At 39.6% G+C, this 20,685-nt stretch overlaps 1 protein-coding gene and 1 pseudogene across 1 annotated transcript; both read left to right on the top strand.

The window, feature by feature from the left end:
- Positions 1-902: 902 nt before the first annotated feature.
- On the top strand, positions 903-3,869 carry LOC146450459 (uncharacterized; annotated as a pseudogene).
- Positions 3,870-9,152: 5,283 nt separating this feature from the next.
- On the top strand, positions 9,153-20,666 carry LOC146450460 (uncharacterized). The gene is made up of 4 exons (XM_085100496.1): positions 9,153-9,769; positions 15,470-17,144; positions 18,143-18,360; positions 18,848-20,666. The coding sequence occupies exons 1-4, from the start codon at positions 9,569-9,571 to the stop codon at positions 20,462-20,464; spliced, it is 3,711 nt and encodes a 1,236-aa protein (XP_084956622.1). The 5' UTR covers positions 9,153-9,568; the 3' UTR covers positions 20,465-20,666.
- Positions 20,667-20,685: the final 19 nt, after the last annotated feature.

Raw genomic sequence — 20,685 nt, forward strand, 5'->3', positions numbered from 1 at the left:
TTTCATTTTAAAGGTTTCCCAAACCTTTTGCGCATGGGCATAATGTTCATCAGAAATATGCTCATCACTTAATTGACTATAAAACTCTTCTTTTGATGGTAATTTAGAATCATTAAACTTTTCAAAACTATCCATGTAATCATATGGGTATACCCCTTTCTTCACCATTAAATTAATATATTTGTCCTTTTTGAAAAACTCCCTTGTGAATTTTAAAGCCTCTTTCGGAAGATTGTTAACAAGATTCGCAAGTGATTGACTCATGAATTTAAAACTATCTATAAACACTAAACTATTCCCCAACATAACAGCCATATATTTTTCCATGTTATTTGGAATGGCATTGACATTCATTTGACACTCCTCACCTTTTCCATTAACATACGTATTTTTCTTCACAATTTCACCAATCTGTTGCATAATAAAATGACTATCATATCCCCTTAAATTATGGAAAACTACTGGTATCTTGCCTGTCAGTTTATATGATAAATTACAATCTTGATGCGCTGAACCTCTGAATAATCCTGTGATGTGGCAATGATCTCTGACCCTTATATCCCCCTCTTTGTACACCACATTACAAATATGACATTTGTCAGCTTTTCGGAATTTTAATTCGTCTACACTTGTCATTTTCAATGGCTTGTTGAATTTGTATTTAATTACACTTTTACAATATCGAACTTCTTCCAGCATTCTTTCCATGAATTTATAAACAGCATTTTCACCTCTATAAAATTGAACATCTTTAGTATACTTATCATCGTAACAACAAACACCCTTATACCCATATCCACAATCTGTATGCTTTTGATAAGCATCTGTATACGATTTATTATTATTCTGTTGACAACCATGTCTCTTCTCTGTTAATGCTTCAAAATCAGCATAAATCACAAATGGAGCAGGTAATTGCTTCTGATAATGATTATACTTTAAGATATTGTTATCTTTGCTTGGTATCCTAATAGCTTGCTCTCCATTTATTACTATACAGTTCAGTTTATGCCTATCAAGCACATCTTGTGTGCTGAAACATTGTAAGCAATGCATGCAAAAATGCTTCTTGTTTTTATGCTTGGTCTGGTTAAACATGAATCTATTAAAATCTTTGATGTAAACAAAATGTTTATTCTCATTTTCAGATATAAGCAATAATTCGATATGATCTTCAAACTTTTCTTTTGAGACAAATAATGGATATGGTTGCTTATTCTCATAACCAAAAACATTGATATTGATTTTATTTTGTAATTCAATTTTATTTATCTGTTTGATGGAAACAGGAAATACAACTCCATCATAATTCAATTCACTAACATATTTTCGGCCAGATTTTTTTATACGCTGCGGGTCTTTATCCATTGGACAAAGATGTCTCACATGGCACCATCTAAAACATTCATTGTCTTTATTCTGCAGATTAATTAATCCTTTCCTATGGTGTTGTAATTCAATTGGTAGTTTCAGATATGATGAACCCTTTGTTGGTTCATATTTAACAATATTCAAATAATGATTGTTGATTGATTTGATGATCCATCCTGAACCCTCTGATATCCATTGAGCGATCTTATTCAAGATTTGTTCTGCAGTTAATTGCAGCGCTTCAGCAATTTCTGTTTGGTTGATTATCATTTGAGCCTTACTGTTAAAATAAGCCGCTTTGGATATAACTTTATCACCTGTTGTCTTCTCAAATGCTACTTTCAAAGTTTCAATAAACTTCAGACCTTTCATGGATTTTAATATGTTTTTAATGGACCATCCAAGTTTCTGTCTAGTTTTTTGTAATTGAACTAATGGGTCTTTTTCATCTATTATATTAACCTCATATGATTCAGTAAAACCTTTCAAAGCTTTATTCACTTGCTTTATTTTAGTTCGGGGAGGTGGAACTGGTGTAATAACATTTTCCTCATATTCTTTAACCATTTGCTTGACACTTCTACGTGGTGCTGGAATAGGACGTTCCATGATTTTAGTACGTGGTGCTGAAACTGGTTTGTTTCGTTCAATTAATTTCTTATTCACGTCTATTAATTGCTTCACTTGTTTTGTTAATGCAGTGACATCTTCATTTTGCTTTAAAATGATTTGCAATAATTCAGATTTTGATAAATTTTCCATTGAATTATATATATGATTAGATTTTTTTTCTGACAATTTCTCCATAATATATATACGCGACTTCTCTTTAAGCCTTTTTGTTTTTTCAAAATTTGCCAATTTTCAGAAAGGCTTCACAGATTCAATACTTTTACTATTTGCAGGCTTGTTTTGACCATATTTCGGCTTGAAACCGGCTCTGAAATACAATCCAAAATATGGCGCAATTTTCAGAAACGCTTCACAGATTGAGTACTCATCCCAATTATGGGGTTGTTGATAAAACAAACGTTGATGATGCAAGAGTGCGGCGGCCATATTATTATTATTCAAAAATGGCTCTAGGATTTGGCGCAATTTCGTTGGCGCAATTTTGGGGGTTTGACCTTGGGAAATATTCTTAAACCGGTTGTTACCGGTTTTTTAACCAAAATGCGCTGATCCAGTTTGCTTTACGAATGCAATACTTTTGCTATTTGTGGGCTTGTTTTGGTTATGTTTTGTCTTGAAAACGGCTCTGAAATATGGCGCAATTTTATGGAAATGCGCTGGGATCCTCATATCCTATACTACTTCTGTTAACATTATTACTGTAACATAAGTAAAGATGAGGTTTATCTGCACTTAAATAATACAGCGTTGCTATGAAAGATTCTCTCTTTTGATATATATAGAAAAATCATCTTTCATCCTTTAAACAGCCCAAAGAAAATCAGTCAAAAGCTGCCAAGGGAAAAATGCTTTCTCCTGATAATTCTGAGGTATGCACTGGAATACTGTTTTTAGCATTTCATGGCAGAAAATATATATAACTAGAATTAAGAAAAAAAATTAAAAAGTATCAAGTCTCCAGCACCAAGCTGTTATACCCACAATTTAAAATGTTAAGGATTTTCACGAAAAAGGCAACTTTATGCAGCTCAAATGATTGGCCTATTAAATCTCTCCTTGCCATTCTCTTAGTAAATTTAACAACCTGGCAGGTATAGCTTACATTTGATTGAAAATGCTACATTACTGAGGTGATAATCCCATACTGCACAACCAGAAGTATAGTTTAGGCCCGGCTGCCTGCTACAAATTGTCAGTAAATAATACGGAATCAGGGCACACTCCAACAAAGCCGCCTGCTGAGTATTATATTATTATGTTAATTAGCCTGCTTAGCATTTTCTTTTCTGCACAACTTTGATTATAATCAAAGATGTCAAAGTTCTTAACTGCCCTCTCCATTATCAGCCAGCATAGACACCAAATACATTTTTGAAGTAGGTCTGAATCCTTGTTGCATGATGTTAGGATAATTGTTTGGCAAATCTGTCATTATAAGCAAGGTCATTTGATAAAGGCTGTACTTTTTGTATTTAGGATGAAAATGAACTAAGCTCCACTGATACTGTGCTATTAAACTCAGACAATGATTTGTCAGGAAATGAGCAAAATGAAGCCTGCAAGGAATCGTTGTCAGCTGAACCTGCTTCTGTGAACAAGATGACCAAAAAGTCAGCAATGGTGATAGTAAAGGCAGTGACTGGAAAAATCCCAGAACGGGAGGAGCTTGTTAAAATTTTGAAACAGAGGTTTGAGGTTCTGTCCAAGACCTTGACAGCACTCAAAGTATCACAGATACTAGAGGTTACAGCAAGAAAGCTGATTAGTTTGAAATATGTTTCACTAAAAATGGAACCAGCTTTGGGGATATCAGGAAAAGTGACATAAATGTGCACAGAGAAATTCACATGTTAAATTTTGAATGATTGGTCTCAAAATTAATATGTTTCACTTAAAAAGGAGTCACCTGTCCTCGCTGTTCACAGGAATTGACCACTGCAAAGTTTCTTTGAATTGTTGATTGTGCACAAGGATTCATGTTATTTGTTTAAAGATACTGAGTTGAGTTGACATTAATTAACTTGCGGACACTTTATCTGAAGCATGAAGGTACTCAGTTTCCCTATGGTGCATGATTGATGAAATTGTTAATTATGTAAAACATGTTAATATATATATATACTAAAACAAATGAAAAACGAAAGTCTTCTTTGCTTTTGCGCTACGCGTTTCACCGCTGTTGCGGCTCTTCAGGCATAGCAAAGTGTGTTTATTGACTTATTACGTCACATATGTAATTGTAATTACAATAGTAATGGCTGTTGTAATTAGAAGTGCGCGCGAGCAATTAGCGTAATTTTAAATCATTAAGAACGGGTTTATATTTCGAAATAAAAAACCTGGATTTTTGAAAACATGGCTCCAGAAATATTGCCTTGTGTTACTTTCTCTTGTGAGATTTTATTTATTTATTTATTTTTTGTTCTTTTGATTCTAAGTCAATAAGAAGAATGTATAAAGGGTCATTAGCAGATATCTATAAAATCAAACTATTTTTCTCCCCCCCCCTCCCTCCCTCCTTGTTTTGCTAACCTAGCCCCACTCTCTCTCAAAAGTCTTCTAACCACGCAACGATTTGGCTTTGAATTCTGCGCGCGCTCTGAGATCAGAACTAAGTCATTAGACCTAGCGTTTCGTTTGGCTTCCTGAAGCAAAGTTTTCCTGAAGACATCATTAAGTCTAGTGAGGGAAGAAGTCTTACGAGTGCAGTTCCTGCCTCGTCTAATATGTTTGCTACCGGTAGTCCTCTTTTAAGCTAAACGGGTAATTTTCAGTTACTCGGGCTTGGACTATTAAAGGCTTGTATATTGTGGGCTTTGCTTGAGGAGGTGACAGTCTTTGGCTTTAAAAAGTAGGTCTTAGGGATGAGTTCTATTCAGGCAAGTGAAATTTTCGCGAATTTTTCACCCAGCCAAAGACTTAGTATATTTCTGTGGTGGAAAAGGGCGCTAACCCTTCCCTTTTCAAATGTTGATTTCAACATCCGGGTCTTAAGTTAGTATGGAAAACACTTGCAAGGATGGGCAAGGATTTTCTCTTAAAAAAGCGTGAGTTTGAAAAGCTATTCGATTATTTTTCACCCTTATAACTGTAGCGTTGTTAGGCTAGTGATCGATTAGTCGAGATATGCGATTTTGGGTGGTATTTCCGCTCTCGAGTTTCATAAATAGTTTCCTGCAGATGTTCGGTCGCCGTGATTCTAGTTCGCGTGCAGCATGAATCTAGTATGAACATAAAAAATCAATTTGAAACACTGTCTTTCTCTCAAGAAGCCGACCCTGTTGAAGAAAGCTAGACTTGAGCGCTAAAAGACCTGGTTTTGGGCGAGATTTTAGATGCGTTGGCATGGTTAATCATTGCTAAATTCTGACACATTTTGTAGGAAGTTCACAGGTCATGTTTCATTTCATGCAGATGTTTTTAATTAGTGTCATGTCTAATTCCAAAGAAAAGCCTCTTTCGTTTTTCTCTCCCATACTATTCTTTGACCTGCTTAAAATCTTGTGATAAACCCTAATTGAAGTCTTGTTAATGTATGTATGTATGTATGTATGTATGTATGTATGTATGTAATATTATAAAATAATGAATTGAAGACTTCATCGGCAGGAAAATTAGACGCGGAGTCAGCCAACATAGCTAAACGGCTCAAGTTAGACAACCGAATTGAAAAGCTAGCAAAAAAAGATGCATTTATCACCTTGAAAGATCACAAACCCGCATTCAACGACCACCCGACGTGCTGCCTCATCAACCCTTCCAAGTCTGAAATCGGTGTAGTTAGCAAGCACATCCTTGTTGAATTAACTCCGCCATAATCCGCAGCACACAAATCAACCAGTGAAAGAACACCTCCAGCGTCTTATCATGGTTCAACAGCTTAGAGAATAGAGAGACACTCTCATTCATATGTTTCGACGTATGTGACTTCTATCCTTCAATCAATGAGAAGCTGCTCTCGAAGGCTCTCGACTTTGCCAGTAAGTATCGACCAATCAGCAGACATGAGCGGGACATCATCGTACACGCAAAACGCTCGCTGTTGTTCAGCAATGATTCCACATGGGAGAAAAAATCTTCAAACAATCTTTTCGATGTTACCATGGGTTCTTTCGACGGTGCTGAAACGTACGAATTAGTTGGCTGCTACCTGTTATTCCTTCTCACCGAAAAGTATGGCCAAAACATCGGTTTTTATCGCGACGACGGTCTTGCGGCCTTCGACAAAACACCATAAGAAATTGAAAGGATCAAAAAGGAACTGTGCAAAATTTTTCGCGAAAATGATTTAAAGATAACAATAGAAGCAGACAAAACCAAAGTGAATTTCCTAGACGTCACGCTTGATCTGCAAAGTGGCAAACACTACCCATTCACAAAGGAAGGTAACGTCCCATTGTACGTACACAAGAAATTTAATCATCCACCATCTATCCTGAAAAACATCCCAGATTCAATCAACAAACGGCTTTCTGAAATATCCTCAGACCAAGAATGCTTTGACAACGCCAAAACCGTGTACCAAGAGGCACTCAACAAAAGTGGCTACAATTACAACCTGTGTTACAAAGAGTCACACAACGCTACGCAGCGGTCACGGAGAAACCGTCCAAGGAACATTCTTTGGTACAACCCACCCTACAGCAAGAATGTTAAAACGAACATAGGAAAATGCTTCCTTTCCCTGATTGATCAGCACTTCCCTAAATCAAACCCACTTCACAAAATTTTCAACTGTAACACGCTTAAATTGAGCTATGGCTGCATGAGTAATATCAAAACCATTATTTCCAGCCACAACAAAGCCCAAATTAATAAATCTGATGCCACCAATGATAGTAATTGTAACTGCCGGAATTCAAGCATGTGCCCCATGGACGGAAAATGCAATGACCACAACATCATTTACCAGGCCGAGGTGACAACGTCGACCTCAAGAGAGATATACATTGGCCTTTGTGACAAACCTTTAAGTTAAGATACAGAAATCATGTATGCTCATTTAGGAACGAACGGTATAAGCACGCAACCGAATTAAGTAAATACATTTGGAGTGTAAAGGATAGGAAAATTATGTACAACATCAAATGGCGCAAGGTAAAACAGGCCCAATCATATTCAAATGTAATTACCACTAGCCTTGTTCGTCTTCAACCTGAACAACAAATGGCAAAGGCCAGGCAAGCAAATGCACTGAAGAGTCAGGAGTCCCAAATCTCCAAATATTATAAGGCATTACTACCATTCCCCAACACAATCATACCACATAGGTATATCGTGAGATACCCCAGAGAATATCAGGGACATCTCCAGGGCATCAGCGATTTCCTGCTCTGTGGCGAAGGTGATTGGTGGAAGCATGTTGTTGCTGGAGTGGAGTTCCTTGATGGCATGGATCATCTTAGTTTCAGACCCCAAGGACCTTCCCTGCACCATTTCAGGTCAAGTAACCTTAAACTAGAAGAACAGCACCTCAAACAATGTTGGGATGTGTGCCTCGCTGATGATGCCATCAAAATTCCCCATAGAGTCATCAGACTATGTGCAGATAATGGTGATTGTAATCAAGTGATCAATACTAATGTTTTGAATCAAAAAACACCTCAACAAATAACAGCCCCGTCTCAACAGCTACACCTGAATACAAGGAACAACATGAAAGAATATCAAGTCCTGATTGCCATCAGCCTAACCAGATTACAACAAAGCTGTGCAAGAACATTGCAAGAATTCTAGGGGAAACAAATGGTATCTTATTGTTAGATAGAGCACGAAAGGACATGCAGTGTAACCCCAAAAGCCATTTTTACCACAAAAACCTTCTTGCACAGATGCAGACAAAGATTTTGGCAAAACACACTTCTTTGATATAACGGGGAGAAAGAGTTTTGCCTAAAGCATGACTTTCATGTACCATGTTTCAATGATGTGAAAGAAGAAAAGAGACAATACTCCATTTACAAGAAAGTTCTTTTATGTAAGGAACTTCTCAAACATTGGAAGATCACAGTTCATTTGTAGGAAAGTTCCAATGGCTAAAATACGGGGGTGTCAATAAAAGCTGGGCCCAGAGCGGGCCGTGATGATGGTTTTGCCCGCTTGTCAGTCTACAGGAGTATCTCCACCATCAGTTTTCAATTAAAGTAGTTAAAATTGGCCTCTGTGAAAACCAATCATAATAAAATTATAATAAATTTGCCCCCTGCCCAATGGCTTGGTGAAACCCCTGAATTGCAACCCACAAAAAAATGTAAATAGTTTTTCAAGCCTATGAGAAAACTGTAAATCATATAAATAGATTTGACTGATACATGTGAAAGTTAGCTTGCCCATCTGTCTTTTTCTTCTGTAAATAAACATAAATAAGCTTAAACTTTAATACTATATGAATATGGACAATTGCACACATTGATATTTAAGCTTTTGCTGCTTGAAACAGCGGCCAAAAGCTAATTAACAAAAAATCTTGTTCAGGCTGCATTTTACGAAAGCCTTGGTGTATTAGAATTCCAAAATACAGGCAATATTTGAGTTAAATTTTGAGTAATGAATTATCTTACAGAAACTGGAGAAAATGAGGGAGGCTAGTCGGGAGAACATCGAAGAAAATGCGTGTCATCGGCCCATAAATAAACGGAGATAAACTTGTAAACCAAAAGCATACCACTTCAAATGGTTCATTGAAAAAAAAAATTATATATACAAATTTGTAATTTTCCAGACCTCCATGAAAACTGCTAGCGCAAAATAGCAAAAAAAATAAGCACAACTAAATATATTACCCACATATACTCACCGTATGTCGTTCTAGCGCTGCCGTGATCTCCTCCAAAATATACTTGAATAACCGGAAAAAACAGTTGCCATTATATAATCAGAGCCTGCGAAGTGACTCCAAGTTACCTTCATGAAACCATCATCCAAACCGAAAGAGCCCGCTAAAACACTGTCCCAACAACAACTTATGGCACCACTGGAACTGCCATTTTTTTTTTCAAGCTGGCGAAAGCTTGGCAAATATGCTAATTACTTGGTAGTTACGCCCTCTGAAGAAATCGAAGCCATGCCTTAATTTTCTTGAGTAAACCAATCAACAGCAGGAAGTTTAAGATACCGAAATGCTTAAGTAACACTCCGGCTGAGGACGATAGCAGCAACGGCAACGGAATGTTTGGAATCCTTTTACCCAACCGCAGATAATCGGCTTAACTAACTAAAATGCAGCAATCTGATTGGCTAAAATCTTCAAAAAGGCGATTTGTCTCCGATTTGTCTCGATTTAGCTGTCGGAAATGCCGAAAATGGATTCAATAGGACACGACTTACTGTCTTGCAACTTCGTGCAAAAATCGTATGTGGGGAACCCGATGTTTTCCGCCCACGAAGGTTCAGATCCATGAAGTGTCATACTACAGACGCGTGGAAGCCATTTTGTGAGCTCAAGTTGGCGTGGTTTTTTCCCTTTTATTCCATCGGAAACGTACTAAAATTTGTAAATATCCTATCTCAGTTGTAAATAGTTGTATATAGTCTTTTTTGTGTGTGATCTTCAAGTGATTTTCCCATGCCGTTTTCTGCATCATGTTGTTGTTCACGCCACGAAGAGTGGAAGCATGGCGAGGTCGATTCCAAGAATCTGCGACTCTGCACTCCTGAGGAATATTCGATGTTTGTTCCAGACCAAAGATGGAAAGGCCGTAAGAGGAAGATTTGTATATATTGTCGGTCAAGATTGGAAATGGAAGCCAAGTGTAGTAGACTTGAGGTAAGCTAAATTTTCTCTATTTTCAAAAATTACAGTGCATTGCTATGTCTCACGTAAGCTTTACAATGCCCATTGTGATCCTGCAAAAGGAACACAACTGATGTATGTTCCGCAGTATTTGTGGCGAATTTTCTTTGTTCGCCTGGTCATTTGTACACGCACCAGTTTTTGTAGCAAGTACAATGCAAAACAACTAAATAAAAATAAACATAAACAAACGAACAGAAGAAATATTTTTTAAGATGATTGTAGTGATTTGATATCCATTGGAATAGTTGGATGACGTCACATCCGATCATGTATATAGGACGTATGATTACCTGATTAAAGATGATTTCACAATTCTACAATGGCGACGAGGGTCAAACTTCGACAATAGGGATTTTTATCGCTCGTAACTGAGTTTGGACGGGACCGACTTCAAGATTCACAATGGCTATGAACATTCAACCGATGCCTGCATTTGAACCACGTAGTGATTCAACCAATACAAGCGCACAATGGACCCAATGGCTCAACCGCTTTAATACCTACCTTGTCGCTGCTGACATAACAGATGCTACTCAAAAACGTGCATTACTTCTCTAAGCTGGCCCTGAGGTATATGAAATTTTTAAGACGCTACCAGACACAGGAGAGGCCAAGGATTTTCAAAAAGTAGTTGATGCCTTGACGCATTATTTCGAACCAGACAAGAACCGAATTTATCAAGTGTATTTGTTTCGTCAAGTGACCCAACAATCCACTGAGTCAATGGACGAATTTCACACGCGTCTCCGGCGATTAGCAAAATACTGTGAATTTACGGACATTGATTTTGAAATCAAAATGCAAATTGTGTGCAACGGAACGTCCACCCGAATACGCAAACGAACTCTCCGGGACCCAGGCTATTCACTAAAGGACATACTCATTGATGGTCGGAAAGCACAAACTAGCGCGGTACAAGCTAGTGAAATGGAAGGACAATTTCAACGTCAGTCAGTAAATGCAGTCCCCACAAACCAGCGAAAATGTTTTCGCTGTGGCTTTGAGTTTCCACACGAACGTCGGCCATGCCCGGCATTGAATTCGGTCTGCGCGAATTGTGGAACTGAAGGCCATTTTGCCAGGGTGTGCCGTAAAGATAAGACATTCCCCGCGAAACAAAGACCTGAACAACCTCGTGCGCGAGCAAGATCCACGCACCCCCCAGACAAGAAATTTCAACAGAACATGCAGCAGGCCCGGGCTGTTCAAGAGGCCGAACTGAAATCTAGTTTCGACGACAGTAGCTCAGATGAGAATTATGCTTACACGATAAGCCAGGATAACAAACCAACCCTCAAAACAACGGTTAGAATGAACAAGAATGATGTCTCGTTTCTTGTTGATACTGGCGCCACCGTTGACTTAATTGATTCTGCAACGTATGATCGCTTGAAAAGAAATGTACCCCTCCGGAAGAGTTCAACAAAGATTTATGCTTATGGCTCGAAAACGCCTCTACCTTTGAAAGGTCAGTTCCAAGCAACACTTGAATCCAAGAAGCGTTACATGGTTACACAATTATATGTTGTTGAGGGCATGGGCGGCAATTTGTTGAGCGCCAAGACGGCTCAAGATTTAGAGTTAATTAAACTCATTAATACTGTGTCAAGCATTCCAGGAGTTACTACAGATTACATGCCCAGCGACGACTTGATGAAAGATGAAAGTGCACCGCCATCTTCAGACCTGACACAGACATCCATCAAGAGTGAGACACAAAGTGCCGCCACGTCAAGTGACCCCCATATTCAAGAGATCCTAAACAAATACAGCACAGTCTTTGAAGGACAAGGAAAATTGAACAATCAACAAATTGGACTGCACATACGAGATGATGTCAAGCCAGTTATTCAACCCCAACGCAGAATCCCGTACCATATGAGAAAAGAAGTGTCACAGGAAGTACAAAAACTGCTAGAACAAGACATCATCGAAGAAGTAGTAAATCAACCAACTCCGTGGATCTCTCCGATCGTATGCACGCCACAAAAAGACGGGGGGACTCGCATATGCGTTGACATGCGAGAAGCAAACCAGGCCATTGAACGGGAACGACATGTCATGCCAACCTTACAGGATTTCAAGGCAGAGGTCAACGGATCAAAATTCTTCTCAAAGCTCGACTTAAAACAAGCTTATCACCAACTTGAATTGGAGCCGGAAAGTCGCTTCATTACAACATTTTCTACGCATGAAGGCTTGTTCCGATACAAACGCTTGAAGCACGGAACTTGCAGCGCTGCAGAAATTTTTCAAAATGTCTTAGAGAAAAATCTCAGAGACATTCGAGGCGTGAAAAACATTGCTGATGACATAATTATCCATGGCAAAACAAAGAAAGAGCATGATGAGGCCCTTGAGAACTGCCTAAAACGTCTAGCAACACTCAATCTTAAGGTCAAAGGAGAAAAGTGTTGTTTCCTGCAGAAAGAAATTAAATTCTATGGGCTGATATTTACTGCTGAAGGCACCAAGCCAGATCCCGAACGAATCAGTAAACTGGTCAATGTATCCCGTCCCACAAATTCAAGTGAGGTTCGCAGTTTTCTTGGAATGGCAAACACCTGCCATGAATACATTCCGAACTACGCAACAATTACAGTGCCACTTTGAGAACTAACGAAAAAGAACTCTACCTTCGAGTGGAAGGTTCCACAGCAGAAAGCTTTTGAACAGCTGAAGAAAAAGCTTACCCAAACACCAGTTATGGTTTACTATGACACTAACAAACGAAGCCTTGTAATCGTCGATGGTTCGCCTCATGGGGTGAGCGCCATTTTGGCACAAAGGGACCAACAAGGTCTGCCGTACAAAATAAACTCCTACGCCAGTCGAGCCCTAAGCTCTGTGGAGAAGAGGTACTCTCAAACTGATATTGAAGGACTTCCCTTGGTTTGGGGCATTGAGCACTTCCGCATGTTCCTACTGGGATCAGAGTTTGACGTCATTACAGACCACCGAGCCTTGGAGGCCATCTTCAACAACCCACGGTCAAACCCTCCTGCCCGCATAGAGCGGTGGATGATGAGGCTTCAACTATACAACTTTAGAGTAATCTACCAGAAAGGACTACTGAATGAGGCCGATTACTTAAGCAGACACCCGACTTCGACAACGGAAACGACTCCGAACGAAGAGCAGATAGCAGAAGAACATGTCAACTTCATCATTACTCACGCGATCTCCAAGCACATGACAATTGAAGAGTTCAAAGAGGCAACTGCTCGGGATCCCGTTCTGACTAGAGTAAAACAAAGCATGCAAAGTGGAAGATGGGATGATCAAGATCCCGAACTCAAACCATACACACTATGTGTTGACGAACTAACACTCAACACATCAGAAGACATACTCCTCAAAGGTACGCGATTAGTAATTCCAGCAGAATTGCAAGAAAGAGCAACCGCACTCGGACACGTTGGTCATCAAGGCCTTGAGAAAACCAAGAGTCTGTTGCGTGAAAAGATCTGGTACCCAAACATGGATAAACGGGTACATGAAATGATTGACAAATGCGTCGCTTGTCAAGCAGTGGGACCAAGCAGCGCTCCTCAACCAATGGAGCTCACACCCACTTCGGACACTCCATGGGAAAGCGTCGCAATAGATTTCTACGGTCCCATACCCCAAACTGGCGAATACCTACTTGTCGTGATAGACAAGTACTCAAAGTTCCCAGAGGTCGAAATAGTCAATTCTACTAAAGCAAGAGCGTGCATACCGAAACTTGACAAGATCTTCGCAACCCATGGCATACCAAAGAAACTCAAAACCGATAATGGCCTCCGTTTAACGGACATGAATACGAAAGATATATGAACGTCCTTGGCATTGAATGGCATACAAGCACCCCACACTGGCCCCAAGGAAACGCTAATGCAGAGAGCTTCATGAAACCACTCGGAAAGCTGATGAAAACTGCACAAATCGAAGGAAAAAAATGGAAACAAGAACTCCAACGATTTCTTCTGAGTTACAGGTCTACTCCACATGCTACAACAAAAGTCGCACCATGTGTTCTACTGTTCAATCGAACAATTAGGGGACAGTTACCTGAATTAGCGAGCAGGAAAGTTCTCAACAAACACGCGATTGCAAAGGAGAACATTCAAACAGCGAAACACAAAAACAAAACCTAGTACGACCAGCAACACCGAGTGCAAGAATCAGCCATACAAGAGGGTGACACTGTCATTTGTCTACAACAGAAGAAACACAAACTCACGCCCCGGTTCGACCCGGAACCACTCACAGTTACCACAAGAAAATACAACATGGTCACCGCCGAAGCGACCAGTGGCCGAACAGTCACTCGGAATATCTCCCATTTCAAAAAAGTAGATAGGGAGGACAGTGATGATGAATGCGGTGACTTACAGGCGGAATCCGAACAAGAGGAAAGGGAGACGAGAAAATCCGAGAGAATTCGACGACCGATCATGAGATATGGTTATGACTTGTAACACGTGTCCATGTTCCAATCAGACGCTTAGACAGGCCAAAACAGTTATGACTATGGTTTAAGTCAGTTTTGTGTTCGGTTTTTCTTTTAAAAAAAAAAGAGGGGGCGATGTAGTGATTTGATATCCATTGGAATAGTTGGATGACGTCACATCCGATCATGTATATCGGACGTATGATTACCTGATTAAAGATGATTTCACAATTCTACAATGATGATACCAAAAAGGAAGCTTGCACTGTATTTTATGAGTCAATGAATCATGAGTCCAACTATAAGTCAGGTCAGGGTAAGCACTGACAATAGTGATTAGGGTGAAGCACTGACTCGAAATTGTTGGCATTTATTTGGGTTGATTCATGACTCAAAAAGACATTGGCTCATTGACTGGTATACAAAGTGAATTCATAAAAAAAACATTTTGAAAACTGAGTATTCAAGACATTAGCCTTATACTGTTTACATGAAGAAAACGAAACTCCTGCTCTGGTTTATATGATTTTGCACTCACCGAGGTGAGCAACAGGAGTGATTATTTCAAGAATTATTTGTTGGAAGCTCTGCCATAAACATCTTTTCTTTTGTCATTGCTCCAATTACAGAGTGACCATTTTATCTTTCCCAAAATAATAATGATAAAAATGGGCACAACTTTAATGAGAGCGTAGATTGTACCAGCTTACTAACTTGCACAGTAGATCCAAAATGAAATTGTTTGGAATCCTAAACTAATTTTGATCTTGAGACAGAATATGGTGTTACATTGGTGGCTAGCTGGAAGAAAATAGTTAAATTATTATATTCTTTATTGGGTTAAGTCATGAAGTGACAGCATAGCATAAAGCAAAGGAAAAGACTTTGATTTTTCTGATGATCTGATGATCGCTTAATGCGTGAAACTCGAGTAACAACTTTCTGTCTTTTCATTTGTAAACTATTTGTTTATCTCTTGCTCTGCCTGTCTATGCATAGAGCACTCCAAAGATAAGTGAAACAATCTCAATGAATTACATGTATTGTGAATCATCCAATCATACATGTGTTTTTTTGTTTGTTTTGGTTGGGAGAATTTATTTTTTTGGTCAAGTATCTCGACATTTCTAGAACTCATGGTTGTAGCTCTGGGTTAGTTGTTTATACTTTTGTTAATGCTTCCCCTTGATAATATTTTTTGACATGTTTCTTCTTGTTATATTGTTTTTGCCAAGGATGTTTGCTCCAGGCTTGAGGAAGATACTGCAGTGCCAGTTACAGAAGTAAATGATGATACTCAGAGATTTCTACATGTACCTGTATTGCCTGCATTAGCCACATGTGAAAAGCATGATCAAAGTACACAACGACCCGTTGTTCCTTTAGTTCCCTATAAAGACCAAACTGAGCGTGGGCAAAGAGAGATGAGGGCTGAACTGATCTCCACAATCAAACACATGGCTCTCTCAAATGTGCTTTATGAAGAGAGTGACATGTCGCAATTTATCAGTGACGTGGTGAAGAGGAAAAAGTGGACTGCAACATTTGGTGTAGATAACTGCAGTGCAGAAGGCTGTAATCCAATTCTGCAATCACTTGTAAGAGATTACAAGGAATGTATGTCAAAGGAAAAGGCAAAAGAGGTTCAAAAGAAGGCAGCAGCTCAGAAGGCCAAGATTTTGATTGGGTCTTCTCTAAAAGACAGTAGATTAACATTGTCAGGTGACAAAACTCCGGAGGAGTTTAACAACAGGGTTGTTGCTGCTAAATCGGTTGGAAGAATTACTTATTTTGCAGACGAAAGGAGGCCGCTGCTGTCCATTGTTGCAATGGAGTACCCTTATCGATTTCTGCAAGAGCAGTTTGGTTGCTCCCCAAACACTGTTACTGCTGGAAGGGTTCACAGCATCCTCTTTGGTCGTGGTGGGACACCGCCATCAAAGTTCAAGTTCAAACGGCAGTGTGTGAGCCCATCTGTTTTGGAGGAACTGTCAGAGTTCTTTATGAGGGATGATGTCTCCAGGCCTTCTTCATGCAGGAGCATAGTTGTTAATGGTCATGAAAGTCCAGTGAGATACTGGAAAGACAGTATCAAGAACCTTGTTAACCAGTACCTGCTGGAGTTCCCTGGTGGTGTAAAGCGAACATACATTTACAGCCATCTACCACCCAGCTTCAGATCTGACACAATGTTGGCAGGACTGTGTAACATTTGTGATGACTATGGTCATTCAAATTATGAAAAGCTGCTATCCTTACTGAGTGAAATTGAACTGAAAGTAGGTGTTTCTTTGAAAGAAGAGAAAGCTAAGGTGTTGAAACATCAGCGGTTTATGAAAAATCAGTTTAGCAAAGTTGCTGAGAGGCACTCTTCTTGCCTCGAACTTTGCATGAGACATGCCTTTGGATCATGCACCGAGTCTCATCCAAGCTGCTGTTCTGATGTTGTTGCCTTGGCAAAAGTAGAGAAGGTTGCCAAAGACAACATAAACAGGGTGGCTGACACTGCTGCAAAGGATAAGCTGGAAGAAGAGCTGAAGGAGGTGATGAGCACCCATGCACTGTATGCTAGCCACCTGTTGAGGACAAAGCACCAGGCAGACTACCACAGGTTCCTCCTCAACAATCTTCAGCCAGGTGATGCCATTGTCATCATTGACTACAAGATGAAACTTGAACTTGGTGTCCGTTTACGTGAATGTCAGCGGGATTGGTATGGCAAGAGAGGGATATCACTCCATGGCCTACTTGTCATAGCTCAAGTGGATGAACAAACAAAGGTCAGCGAGGTTCTTGATTTGGGGAGTGACGACACTAAGCAGGATTCGTGGTTTAGTCAGAGCGCGATGGATGTGGGGTTTAGATGGCTGGAGCAATCCTTCCCTGGCTTTAGAGTATACTTGTTTTCAGGTAAGCACAGTGCTTTAGTAGGTTGTACTTGCAATTACTGTACAAAACAGTTACTGTACTTACAGGCCAAAATGTGAACGTGGACACCTCCATTATGCATTTACACTGTAGCCTTGTTCCTCTGTGCATGCACTGATAGGTGCTGAGATTGCACAAGTAGCAAAACATGATTGTTTAGAATGAACATGTTTAAAGGAAGCTTTTTTCCATCATATTAGTCCTCTCAAACATCCGGACCACATGAATAATTCAAAATATCACATAATATTCCCATCCTTAATAATAATATTATTGTAACTAAAGTGACAAATGGAATTTGAACATTTTGTTACTGCAGTCTTATCTTTCTTGTCACCCAGGGTTACTTTCTCTGTGGTACTTGCATCTACTGAGGTAGTTTCAATCACACTTACGGGTACATGTAAAGCAAACATACATATTTTGATCATGCTTCAAAGTATGAGCCACTTTATGTGATAAGTTTTCAGAGTGAAAATGTATTTCATTCGAGGTCAGACAAGTGTGAAACAAAATACATGTCATGTCAGACCACCACCGCCACAATACTCATTGCGTTCGAACTGAAGAGGCTGAGTCCTTGTACTCAGTGGCCATTGTGCGAAACGACCTGTTGTGGTCAATCTTTACTTACTGAATTGAGTCATGGTTATACAATACACAAAACTAATTCACGCAGACACTTCAAATTCAACTGACGTCGCAAAAAGATATCCCTTGTGCCCCTGGCTAAAAACGAAACGAAAAAAAATAATGCTAGGCTGGCTCCCTGGTCAAATATGGCCAACCTCAATACCCATAACAAACATTCGAATGTACTCAATAATCCTTGATTACTCCTAGCTTTAGCTTCCGATATATACACGGTTACCATGCAGTCCATATATTTTACAGAAAGTGTTGTCCCAACTACTGTACTTCATTAATATGTTCTCAGTAACTGAGTAACTTGTTTTGGATGTTATGTTTTATCAATATAGATAATGGCCCTCATTATCATAACTCAGGCTTCCTGCTTTACCTTTCTGAAGTGAATGCAGCATTCAACATACACCTGATCGAGTACAACAATTTTGAAGCTGGGGAAGGAAAGTCAAAGCTAAACACTCACTTTGCTCATGTGAGCCATAAGATAGTGCGTTGGGTGAGAGTTGGAAACAACTTGGAGTCGGGAAGCCAGCTTGGGGAGTTAATTGGGGTATGTGAATTGCTTTTGTGTTTTATAAAATGTTATTATTTCAAATTACCAAGACTTAAATTATTGATTAAAAGTGAAGCAGATAAAACTACTGTACATGTGTATACATGTATGCATTTCATTTCCAGTTGTTTTATTTTATTTTATTTTATTTTATTTTATATTTTTTTTTTGGGGGGGGGGAGTGTCAAGTGACATCAATTTTGTGTAGTGCTGTTGGCCATAAAGAATTAGTTTTACAGTATGATACCAAACATTTTGTGGACAGCAATATACTTGATGATTTTTAAGATTTGTATTTATTATATATTGAGAATAACAAAAATCATTAGTGAAGATTACTGTGTTGATCGAAAAATAACTTCCCCCACCTTAAACTATGACAGGAAACTAATGGAAACTACATCTGTAGTAAGGGGAAATTCTCTCATTTTTCTCAGTTTTGAGAGTTAATTTGTTTATACTTTCTTTTTTCCTTTTTTTGCAGTCAATGAAGAATGTCAAGTGCCGGAAGCTCCTGATCAACAGAAGCAAGGCTCCCGATAAAGTTGGCACTTTGAAAGAGATTTCTTTGTATGGAAACTTTCAGTTTCCCACATCTGGGTCTTACAGTGGAGGTCTTTTAGCCAGATCCCTTACTGGAATGGGGAAGGAACTGAAGAAAACCAAGCTTCAGATCCAAAGCTTTGCCAACTGCACCCATCCAATTGCTGGAGCAACCGGTGCAAGCACCTCAGAAGAGATTTGTTGTGAAGCACCCTCAGAAGCCCCACATGCATCTGAAGAGTCTTACAATGTTCGGTTTGTGCAACATGCTGCTGCTGAGCGAGTACTCCCAGTGATGGTGGTACCAGTGCAGGAAGAGGGCATTGTCTCGTATGCTGTAAATCCTGGTTATGCCCTGAAAGTTGGCGGAGCAAAGAGAGTGCTGTTTACTCTAGAGCAGAAGGAAGTCATGATTGAATTCTACAATCGTCAAGCCAATTATGGGATTCGAGCAGATGCTGATGACTGCATTGAAGAGATGAAGGCGAGAGGGTTGAATCCGTTAAGAAAAACCCAAATCACAAGCTGGTGGAGCAGTTATCATCAGAAACGAAGGAGAGGAACTGAGCAATTAGCTGCAGACCTACATGTACAACAAATCCCTCCAACTACTGTACCCACTGTTGATTCAACTGCTTCTTCCCCAACTGCCACTGCAACCATCAGTTCAACTGCTTCTTCCCCAACTGCCACTGCAACCATCAGTTCGACTGCTTCTTCCCCAACTGCCACTGCAACCATCAGTTCGACTGCTTCTTCCCCAACTGCCACTGCAACCATCACTTCAACTGCAAGCACTTTCCCAGTTGCCACTACAATTGCGAGCGCAGATCCAACAGCTTCCACCACGAACTTTGCCACAACTGCTACTAGTTCAAGCGTCCATACAGTTCCAGTACTGGTTCCAGCATTGACAACTGGTGTGGTAGGGAGTGATGTAGCCCCTGGAGTAACTGAGTGGTATTTCCCCCTCAACATGTCACAATCAACAATTGACAGTCGAAATGGAAGCAGTGCGTGTGTTTTTATCGCCCTGAATTTTGGTTTGCTCTTTCAAAAATGTGGGCTTGATAACACTTTGTTGGGACAGTCCATAAACTTTCATTGGCAGGCTGCCCTTGAAAAAGCCATAAGAGATGGAAATCAGCTACATGATGAGCTGTTTGATCAGGAAGGAGTAATTGTGACTGTTGAAGAGGGCATTGAGCTGGCAGGGGACCAATGCCAAGTTAGACAGATTTACAAAGAGTACAATGTGTTTGGTGCTAACCCCCTGAGTCAGTTGGAAACTGTCATTAGTACCTTGTTGCTGCAAAGATCTTCTTTTCATGTTTTAATTGTAAATGCAATGGCAATGTTGATTATTGTTGACAATCAGGGTACACTAATTTTTATTGATTCTCATGTACATAGTTCGAAAGGGGCAGTTATTGCTCGCTTTATCCTGGATAGGCACTCCCAGGCTAGGAATTTTTCAGTGTGGCTCAATGGAATGTTGATCCAGTCGAGAGGGTTGGGCCTATCAATCTGTTCCATTTCTTCAATTTCGTATTCATGAAAGTTCTAGTATGACAAAGAGAACATTTCTCTATTTGTTGAGATTTTTCAGTATACATGCATGAAAATAACTTAGTTTGAACAGCCACCTTGATATGATCCAAACAGTAATCTTTTGGGTTTTTTTTTTTCTCTTCTTTTTCTATCATAGTAGCACTGTTTAAAAAAGGCCTACAGTGTAGAAATAGGTTCTTTTGCAAACAAGGCCTGTAAGTGTGTTTG

This window comes from Pavona decussata, unplaced genomic scaffold, assembly GCF_977016875.1.
Source record: "Pavona decussata unplaced genomic scaffold, jaPavDecu1.1 SCAFFOLD_468, whole genome shotgun sequence".
Classification (NCBI taxonomy): domain Eukaryota; kingdom Metazoa; phylum Cnidaria; class Anthozoa; order Scleractinia; family Agariciidae; genus Pavona; species Pavona decussata.